This window comes from Sparus aurata, chromosome 21, assembly GCF_900880675.1.
Source record: "Sparus aurata chromosome 21, fSpaAur1.1, whole genome shotgun sequence".
NCBI lineage: Eukaryota > Metazoa > Chordata > Actinopteri > Spariformes > Sparidae > Sparus > Sparus aurata.
Window position 1 is genome coordinate 2,718,725 of NC_044207.1, and position 10,501 is coordinate 2,729,225.

Genomic DNA, 10,501 nt, shown 5'->3' on the forward strand with positions numbered 1-10,501 from the left:
TGACATTGCTGCTTGAAAATATGTTAACATCCTGAGCATTTCAGAAGTCAGTGAGCCACATGCTATGGAAGCTATTGAGAAATAATTCATAATATTTATCATCATAATTCATCATAATTTCTGCATATTAATATTCATATTAAATAGAGGAAGCACTAAAATACAATAACAATAGGTGTCTTACTCGTCCAGTTTACTGATACAATCTGCAGCTGGTTTGGAGTCACTGGGTCACATGACATGAAAGATATTCTAAAAAACAGCAGTTACTTTGTATTAATATATTTATGCTAAGTAATTTAATGACGGTCCCTAAATCAGTCTCAGTGATTCAGCGCGAGGCTCTGAGAGGTGAGCTGACCGTCCTCCTGCTGCTGACACTGGGAGAACCTCAGTAAAGTCTCAGCTGGACCCGAGTAGATATCCACAGAATATCCAAACTGAAACTAACTTCACCCCGGTTCGATGAGTCGCCTGTTGCAGCCTTTGAACAGGATGACGAGGATTTCAGTCACTCAACTTCAACGGTACAAATAGCAGTAATGACAATAATAATCGATTTCAAGATAACTTGGGGTGTGGTGCTTTCACTGTGTGCAACTTAAATTCCCCATTCGCTCGTGATATTAAACCGACAAAAATCACGTCATCATCAAAATCAAATGTCATTATGTTTATCAATACCCGACCGACGGTGCCTTGCGCATCGCACCCCCCCCCCCCCCAAAAAAAGGTCGGAAAAGCCGGATTGCGGGATTTATCAGGAACAATCACACACCTGCTCATCCGCACAGGCAGGCCAGGGTTGCCAGATACTGCAACAAATATAGGGACACAATCTTACTTGTTTCCTTTAATGTAAAATCGGGAGATTAACAGGAGAAATTACTGACCGGGAGCGTCGAGGGAGATAGGGTTAAAAATCGGGAGTCTCCCGCGTGAATCGGGAGAGTTGGCAACTATGCTATGGTGCCACCCGCTTATTGCATCTCGCGCATGCGCAGAACGTACACACTACTGTGGCGCTGGCAGCACGTCGAAGCGGTGTGTTCATTGCAAATTTTCTGCCGAACGGGTCAGACAAGAGGCAACAGAGTGGTAGGAGAGTGGTCGGAGAACGCAGTTGGGCGCCTGGGCGGTGTGTGGGGGCCTTACAAAAGTCTGAAGACATTCTCACCTCGTTGTTCACCGGTAAGACCCAAGACCACACAGTGAGACGACTCTTCTTCGTTTACATCCGTAAACGTCACACAGCCTGTCGCCAATTGGGTGTGGGTGCGCTCTATTCACTCTGCGGCGTGTCCCGGTCTGACAAACGGCGTCAATCAGAATCAGAATCAGAATCAGAAATAATTTAATAATCCCAGGGGGAAATTATTAAAAAAAACAGAACTGCAACTGCAGGGTGTAGTCTGTAGTCTGTAGTTTTAGCATGTTAGCAGTCCCAAAGTCTGAAAGTCTGTTGAACCTAACATCAGCTTTTTACTGCCACACATTTGATTTACGCTTCAAACATCACGAAGTGGTGTTCATATGTGAAGATAATCTTGATGAACACAAGCTGAAAGGACCATAAACTTTTTTCGCATTTTCTGTAATATTTCAATTCAATAATCCCACAGAGGGAAGGGAACTAGGTGAGCTTTATAATTAAACTTTGGGACATTTGATGATGTATTTTGTGTGGCAGAACAAAACATTTCAAAATGTTCAGCCTGTGATACCTTATTTCACACATTTCACTGAAAAATGCTAACTGGTTTCTGGTTTTAGGACTACAGGCTACACCACTCTATTGCTGCAGTGTGTTACTGCTGTAACATAATTGTATGATTTAAAATAAACTTGTGCATTTCGAGGAAAATGTTTGCTGTAACTTGTGATTTGGAACAGTTTTAGAGCAATATTATTTATTATTTGTATTTAATTTCCTAAATTATGCAAGTGCTGAAGAGGAAAATGTTATCAGTGTAATTCAATGTTTATACAGGCTTACAAAGTTGGCCTGTGTTAAGTTGGAAGTGACGAATCTAGCAGTCGTATCAGAGGATCCTGACTGTTAGCTGGAACAGAAGAAGTCTGTTTAGCTCCTAATTGTCTCTTTCCTTGCTGACGGACAGTGAAATTTTGTTTCAGGGGCTCAGCATATAATTAAAATATGAAAGTATATCAAAAATATACCACAATAAGAATAAAAAAATATCAAAAACAGAAACAAATTAAGTGCAGATTAGTGAAAGTGACATTTTTGAGATTAGGTAGTGCAGGGGCAGGAGAGCTCTCCTCATCCTTTGCAGGAAGTGCAGACGTTGCTGTGCCTTCTTGACCAGTGCTGCAGTTTTCACAGACCAGGTGAGGTTGTCTGTGATGTGCACCCCCAGGAACTTGGTGCTGCTGACCACCTTCACAGCTGTGTTGTTGATGAGAAGTGGAGTGTGGCTGGGCTGCTTCTTCCTGAAGTCAGTTTTGTCCACGTTCAGGACCACCTCATCCCTGTAAGCCAGGTCATGGTCATCCCTGGTGAGGCCCACCCATTGTTGTGTCGTCTGACAACTTCACATGTGGTTGGTGGTAGCCCTTGGGACAAAGTCTTTAGTCATCAGAGTGAATAGCAGGGGGCTCAGGACACAGCCTTGAGGGTGATTACACTGGAGGTATTCTGACCGACCTGCACTGACTGTGGTCTTTCAGTGAGGAAGTCTAGTAGCCAGTTGCACAGGGGGGTGCTGAAGCCCAGGGGTCCCAGTTTGTCTACCAGATGCTGTGGAATGATGGTATAAAATGCTGAACTAAGTCCAGGAACAGCATCTGAACATGAGTGTTTTTCACCTCCAGGTGTGCAAGGCTCAAGTGAAGAACGTTGGAGATGGCATCCTTATTGGAGCGGTTTGGCCGGTAGGCGAACTGGAAGGGGTCAAACATGGCAGGGAATCTGGAGGTGATGTGCTCCTTTACCAGCCTTTCAAAGCACTTAATCATAATAGGAGTGAGTGCGATGGGTCGGTCATTGAGTGATGTGATTTGAGGTTTCTTTGGCACTGGGATGATGATGGCAGTTTTGAAACATGACGGGACTTTGGCTTGATCCAGTGAGGTGTTAAAAATGTCTGTTAGGACACAAGCCAGCTGATCTGCACATTCCCTGAGCACCCGCCCAGTTATCTTATCAGGGCCTGGAGCCTTGCGAGAGTTGACACTCCTCAGAGACCTTCTCACCTCAGCTATGTCAAGGCAGAGTGCCTTTTCATCCTGGTGGGGAACAGATTTCACAGGAGGAGAATTGTTCAGTGCCTAAACCTCCCAAAGAAGTTATTTAGTTCATTTAGGAAGTCCACATCATCATCACACGCAGGAGGGGCAAACCTGTAGATGGTGATAGTCCATATGCCTTGCCACATATCCCTGATGTTGATCAAGGAAAAAGTCTGGGGTTTTTCGACTTTGAGCTCACTTTGCTAGTCTGATGGCACGGTTCAAGTTGGCTCTTGCTGTTCCCAGTGCCATCTCATCACCAGACTTGAATGCTGAGTTCCATGCCTTTAGCATTTTGTATACTTCATCAGTCATCCAGGAGGTATAGGTTGGCCAGGGTGGAGATGGATTTGCTAGCGCTGATGTCCTCTGTGCATTTGCTAATGTAGGCTGACACAGACATGGCATACTCATCTATGTTGATGTGATCATTGTAAGTGGCAGCTGCTTTGAACATATCCCAGTCAGTGCTCTCAAAACAGTCCTGTAGTGCCTCCATAGCCCCCTCAGACCACACCCTCACCTGCCTCACTGTAGGTTTTCCTCTGATCAGCAGGGGCTTATGGAATTAGCATAACAGATACATAGTCTGAAGAGCCAAGATGGGGCGGGGGGCTGCTCTGAATGCATCTTTCATGGAGGTGTAAGCAATGTCTAATGTATTTACTCCCCTGGTTGCACAATCCACATGGTGGAAATGTGGGAGAACTGACTTCATGTTGGTGTGAGTAGATTGCAACTCACTGATAGTAGATAACTTTCATGGCCTCTTTAGTGTCAGTGCTGGGAGACACATACACAGCAGTGATGGAAACTAAAGGGGGTACACACATAACGATAATCGGGCTGATTTTGCTCCGATTTTAGCCCTTCCTGACCATGGAAGATTATCCTCTGTCTAATAAGATTATCCTATACGATTATCCTGTGGTCTGTGGTGTGTTAAGAGTCAATTTGTCCCGATAATTTGCTCGGAAACGGGTCGCGGCCGACAATCGTAAATGTTAAACTTGTTCAATATTTACGACGAAAAATCTTCATGTGTGGGGAAAGCCGACGACTCCAGAGTCACTACTCCATGAAATGTGACGTGAAACGCAACATAGGCAACCAGCTGGATGAGGAACACGGAAGCGGACGTAAATAAAAACAGCAGTGGGATCTACCTTTTCCTATGAGGGGGTTTGAATTAGCCATTTTAATGTTTTTAATGGGACAGCAATAGTCTGAGGACCACCATCATTCCCTCTTCTATGTCTTTCATGGTTTCAAACGTTTATTTACTCTTTTTTATATACAGTCTGTGCTCTTTTCCGTTTATGAAGAGCCCGTTGACGCTGGGGTTGTTGCCATTGGTTACTGTAGATCATGTTTGATCACACGATATTTCTGGCTCAGAGGACTAGACTCTAGATTGGCCGTGAGACAGTGTGTACAGTGTGTGGTGTCCTGTGCTGAGAATATCGGAGCACACCACACACAGTACGATCAAAGCTGATTTTTGAATCTTCATCTGTGGGGGCTCTACAGATAAAAAATCAGAAAAAAATGCAGTTTATATTCAAAAGCTCAATGTCCGGTGAGCAATGGCTTGAGACAAACTTAGCATTTATAATCCAGTTGTTGTTGATGTAAATACACAGACCATCCTCTCAGGATTTACAGCTGAGTACGCAGCTCCTGTCAGCACAAAATGTAGCCAGTCCCTCGAATCTGACAGCATTGTCTGGGGTGGTGAGTTTAGCCATGTCTCTGTCAGAATTATTGCACAACAGTTCCTCATCTCCCATTTACTTGTTAAATCCAGCTGCAGATGATCTATTTTTTTCTCCAGGGAACGAACGTTTGAGAGGAAGATAGATGGAAGTGGGGTTTTATAGGGGTTAGCTTTTAGCTTAGCTGTTAGTCCTCCCTGGCAGCCACGCTTCCGCCTTCAGTCACACCACCTCCGCTTGCTCCTCTGTCGGCTCTGTAGAGCCATCTCCTGTTCAAACGATCAAGCCTGATTTTTTACATGGCAGAAATGTGCATCATAAGTGACAGAAGAAAACTCCATCACGTAGTATCAATAACCAAACATACTCATCAGCTGGTGGCCTGGTTAAATTTGAATGATAGAGGACACAAAACTATAGATCTATTCAGGGATCTTTGATGACTTCTTGACTACCCTCTCATTGTACTGGTAACATTAAGTCTGCAGAGAGTCTACCTGAGGCCCCTTGTGGACTGAATTAATCCACATGACTATGGAATTTGAGCCTTGTTTCACTGACCACACACATGCTTCTGCCCCAGGTCTGGACTGTGTATTCAGCAGTAAAATGATAAGAAATGCCAGTTAATGTGGCAGACACCAACTGGTGTGTGTGTGTGTGTGTGTGTGTGTGGACTCAAATTAACTCAAGTCACTGTTTTGATGGCATGAGAATCGACTTGGAAGTTAAGTTAAATGAACATCCTAGATTAGCTAATTCGTAGATACATGGCCGACCAGCGAAAGGGTCAGATGTCATGATCATCTCTGTAACCAACAAAAGGTTCTAAGAGGCTAAATGATAAACATTTCCAACCCATGTTTTTGCTGGTTAAAAGCCAACGTGTATTTAAACTATATAAATGATAATTGTGGCTACAGATTGCGTTCAGTTGTGAAATGGATGTTTCTGTGGCTGATGTTAACTGTTTATCAGAGTGATGGCCTGTAGTAACAAACCGCTCTTGTGTCTGGGTTTTTGGGCTTACAGTGCACCGATAGAGTTCAGCCTCATTTGAACAAACGAGAGGGGGCAGTTGAAATTATCTTATCTCGGCATTACAGCCTGGAGGATTCCATGGGTGTGTCTCAAACTGATTCTGAAAAAAATAACTTTAGTAGCGATTTAACTGCTAATGAAGTTTGCCATGCACTGCATATTTATCTCCCAAAGATGTTGTGAAGCTAGTATAATATGGACAGATGCTAATAAATTAATGATATTACCTGCATCACTGTTTACCCTGCCATAATATCTCAGTAAAAGAACAGATTGTTGTACAGATAACTTACTTTCCTACCTATTTTTATTGAATGTTCTGCTCTGCTCATTGTTTCTCTATGTTAACCACCAATTGTGACACAAATACAAACACAGCTTGTAGCGATGATACCAGTTTCCTCAAAATGTTGACATGTGAATGGCCTAAAAGAGATTATGGCGCTAAAAAAATTATTACAATTTACTTCTTTGGTTTCTATGGAAAAGTATTTTTCTATTTATAAACTGCAAAGGCTGCTTTAGTGAAATGTGTATGGGGATCTAAGCCATTTTGCCACACCCAATCCTAAAACCCACTTCAGCTGGTACATTTTTGCTGCTTCTGGCAGGTGCACCAGGTGTCATTAGTTTTCAAGCATCCTAAACAATAACTTCCACTTTCATGGAAGCCACACCGCTCAACAGAAAGGCAATACAACATTTAAAAGGACTGAGTAAGCACAGCTCCGCCCCTCTCCCACAAGCAGACAGCTGCAGCAGAACAAGCGCTCCTCGTGTCGTGGCTGCGGCGCTGGTTCGGTAACAGGCGGACAGAAGAGCGGGTCGTCGACAGCTCTACCTCTTATGTCATCCGGACAAGGAAAGCACGACAGCTCCTCGTTTGGGTCGGTGAAGAGCTGAATCAGAGCGGGTAAGACGGCAGCGACATGTCTGTTAATGGTGTCTGGGTGCAGCCTCCGACTGTGTGTGTCCGTCCATATCGGCACTGAACCGGCTGTACACGGACGATGATGTCAGGTTGTGTTCGGTTTTGATGCCATGAAGGACCTTAGTAGATGTCCTGACGGCGCTCAGTAGGTGTGTCAGCTCTCACTGACTCATTGTTAGCGGGCCCAACAGCACATCTTCACAGTGTGACCCAGCTCAGCCCCGGACATCATCCCGTCCTTTTATTGTGTAACCTCTGTTGTAGCTGGTCTGCAGACCTCCTCCTCTCAGGACAGGAAGCGTTTTAGTGTCAGTAAAGATGAAATCGGATCATTCTAAAGGAAATGAGCAGCGACAGGGGATTCTGATGTTACCTGCTCTGCTGTGTTTAACCTGCATGTTATTAATAACGTGGACAAGTTCTGTAATAAATGTCTGCGTCTGTGCTACAACATGTAATGCCCTTAATAGAAATAAGCTCACTGACTGACCCAGAACCTTCTCTCTTTGTGTGTCAGTATGTTTGGAGCAGTGGTGGTAGGCATCGGCACAGCCGGCTGGGTGAGGATTAGAGACATGCTGTCTCCGCTGCCTGGCAGTCCTGCAGAGAAACTCGCTGTCAGAGGATTCATCTCCAGGTAACACACAGGCTGCCCAGCATGTAGCAATGTGCCCTGAAGCAACAAGTGAGGGCAGTGTAAGTGACTGACTGTCACATCTGTCTGCATTTGAGTGTGAAGTCATATAGAATAAATGGAGAGTGTGCCTAAATGAAGCATATGTCCTTTATGTGTGCTTGATTTCTTTATTTTAGTGTCTGTGCGCACATAAACGTTCACATATAATTTTGCCTGACCTATTGACAGCCTATAGGCTACAGGCCTGTGTCCACAACATATAACACTACCTTCCCCAGCAGAGAGAGGCATCGGTATGAGATTTAATGCATACGAGATACAAATCTTTTGATTGTGGTGAATTTCCATTATCAGGATAATCATGAATATCCTTGTTAGTGTCTGGAAACAGCTGTCCAGCACAATATCATACAGTCCCACATTGATTTCCTGATTCATTTTTAAAGTACACACACACGTGCACACACACACACACACAGTTGAGATCCATACATTATACATAGTCCTGAAATGATTCTGAAATATATCAAAGCTCTGCGTACTGCATTGTACATGTAATGATTCTGTAGCGGACCCTTGGCGCCAGCAAATGAGGCGGAGAGATTCATGACAGGTGCTTACATTTTATTGTTGCTGTAGCACCGTGCAAACTACGGAAAAGAAGTACAGAAAGAAAAAGAAAGAGATTAGATAAAATACATGAACATTTCACTTACAATTTCTAAACCCACTTTCAATAAAAAAATAAAAGATACATTCATTGAAAAACGTTTACAGTCATTATTAAACTCGAGGATAAAAAAAAGGCCCATATTCGAGTTACACATACCTCGTTCCACTAAACCAAGGGAGCTAATCATATGTTATGTTGAAGGTGCCTTTTGGATAACCATATTCCTCCTAATAACAATAAGACAAACTTAGGACAGATCACAGCAACCTAATCAACATAAAGAGAGTACGTGATTACATTAAATTGTTCAAAGGCAAACTTACTTAGAGATCCACACATTTTCCAAACAAAGGAACAACTCGGCAGCACAGACGCCGCACCAACCCAGCGGAAACAAAGGAGACGGTAATGGAGATGCGCACAGGTGAAGAGGCGCACAGGTGAGCTTACAGGGCTCATAGTCTCCTCCCTTTTATAACTTCCTACCCTCGCCAAGACTGGCCGCTAGATGGCAGTACAAGGCCATTCACTGGCTCAAACAGACAGAACACAAGAAAGAGAACGAGGTGACAGCCCAAAACAATCTACTGTTCTTCACAGATTCTTTCATGATTACAATAGAAATATAAGTAATAACTTTGCCGTAAGTACTATAAAAGGGTGTGTAATGTTTAGCCGTGATTGAAATGGATGTATTGAAGTTAAGAAGCTTAATGAGGGAAATGTTAAATCAGCAGGGAAGCTGTGCTGAGCTGAGATCAAGAGTGTCACAAGACTGTTGGATTGAAAGGGAGAAGTGTCACCTCAGTCTCTGTGAGAGGGTGATGATTCTGTCATGATTAATCTCTACTGACAAGTCAATGACCAATCATTCACTTAGTCATTTAAAAACAGCAGTCAGGGGGTAAAAATAACACTTGAAAGTAACTACAAATGGGAAAAGTTAACCCCCCCCACACACACACAAACCCTACACTGCACCAAAATGCATTTTGTTCTAACATCTTGTACCTACAGAGATGTCAACCCTATCTGACATTTTAGTTTTTTTTCACTACATCATCACAGCTGCAGGCATTGAGAGTGTCTGTGATTGAAGCAGCATTCTCATCACTGTCGTCCTAACATATGTTTCTGTCAACAGGAGAAGCCTTGAGCCTCAGCAGGGAGTGAGTCAGATATCAGTAGAAGAGGCTGTAAGCAGAGAAGACATCCATGTGGCGTTCATCTGCACAGAGAATGTGTTGCATGAGAACAACGTCAGGTATTGTGTGAGACAGACGACTACAAAAAATCTCTGCACTCGTTCAATGTTGCATGTGAAAAGCTAGTAAAAGAATCTAGAACGGTGTTGGTCCACTGGTCCTAGAAAGTGAATCCAACAGTTTTGATTCTGCTGACAGTCAAAGAGTCCGTCACACTGCAATACACAGACTTCATTCTAAAATATCTGCTACATTTTAGCACATATTGTACTCAGACAGCTCACATTGCTCACTTCATAATAACAAGCAAAGCTAAGCAACAGACTGAGCGACAGCGTATCGGCTCTATACTGACACACAACATGCTGACAAAGATGAGGCAGGTAAAACTGACAGGTCTGGAAATTAGCTAATTAATTATTGCTAATGTATTTAATGTATGTTTCCTGGAAACTGCTAACTAGTTTCTGTCTAACTTCTGCAGGTCACTGGAAAAACTCTGTCTCTCAATTTCAATTCAATTTAATTTCAATTCAAGTGGCTTTCTTGGCATGACTGTATACAATACAATGTTGCCAAAGCATCTTAATACAAGTTATAACGGTAATAATGAACATAAATAGACAAAATAAAAAATAATAAAGAATAAAACAATATTAAACAATAATAAACAATAATAAATAAACAATAGTAAAAGAAAAGGGCATGGAGAACAAGAGGGGCTATGGAAGGTAGGTAAGAGTAACATCGGACATAAATATATATAACAGGTTGATTATTAGCTAATCAGCCATGTGTGCCGGGGGGCTCACAGAGTGACGGAGCTCATGGCAGGCTGCTACATATCTCGCTGCCAGTCTACAGCAGTCCTCCCTCTCTCCCAGCAGGACCGGAAGTCTCTCTGGGTCACTTAGATTGAGGAAAACTGGAAATATTTTGATTATTTTTGTAAAATATTGGTCTCTGAGACCTTCATATTTGTTGCAGTGAGTAAGGAAGTGCAGCTCTGTCTCTACTGCTCCCTGATCACAGTGAGAACACAACCTC

The 10,501-nt window shown here is 43.1% G+C and overlaps 2 protein-coding genes across 3 annotated transcripts in view; one reads left to right on the forward strand and one right to left on the reverse strand.

Moving 5' to 3' along the window:
• Positions 1–1,308, reverse strand: part of coa1 (cytochrome C oxidase assembly factor 1) — a 55,737-nt gene extending 54,429 nt beyond the window's left edge. Inside the window, exon 1 of the mRNA XM_030403368.1 lies at positions 1,178–1,308. The gene's annotated coding sequence lies outside the window, so the exon portion shown is untranslated. The remainder of the gene's footprint in view (positions 1–1,177) is intronic.
• blvra (biliverdin reductase A) overlaps positions 1,041–10,501 on the forward strand; it is a 38,308-nt gene continuing 28,847 nt past the window's right edge. The window contains exons 1-3 of one of the 2 annotated variants that reach the window (XM_030403364.1): positions 1,041–1,191; positions 7,457–7,576; positions 9,394–9,513. In XM_030403364.1, coding sequence (XP_030259224.1) covers positions 7,458–7,576; positions 9,394–9,513 — 239 coding nt within the window. In that variant the 5' untranslated portion in view covers positions 1,041–1,191; position 7,457. Of the gene's footprint in view, positions 1,192–6,757; positions 6,922–7,456; positions 7,577–9,393; positions 9,514–10,501 lie in introns of those variants that run through there. The other variant, XM_030403363.1, reaches the window with a different exon arrangement.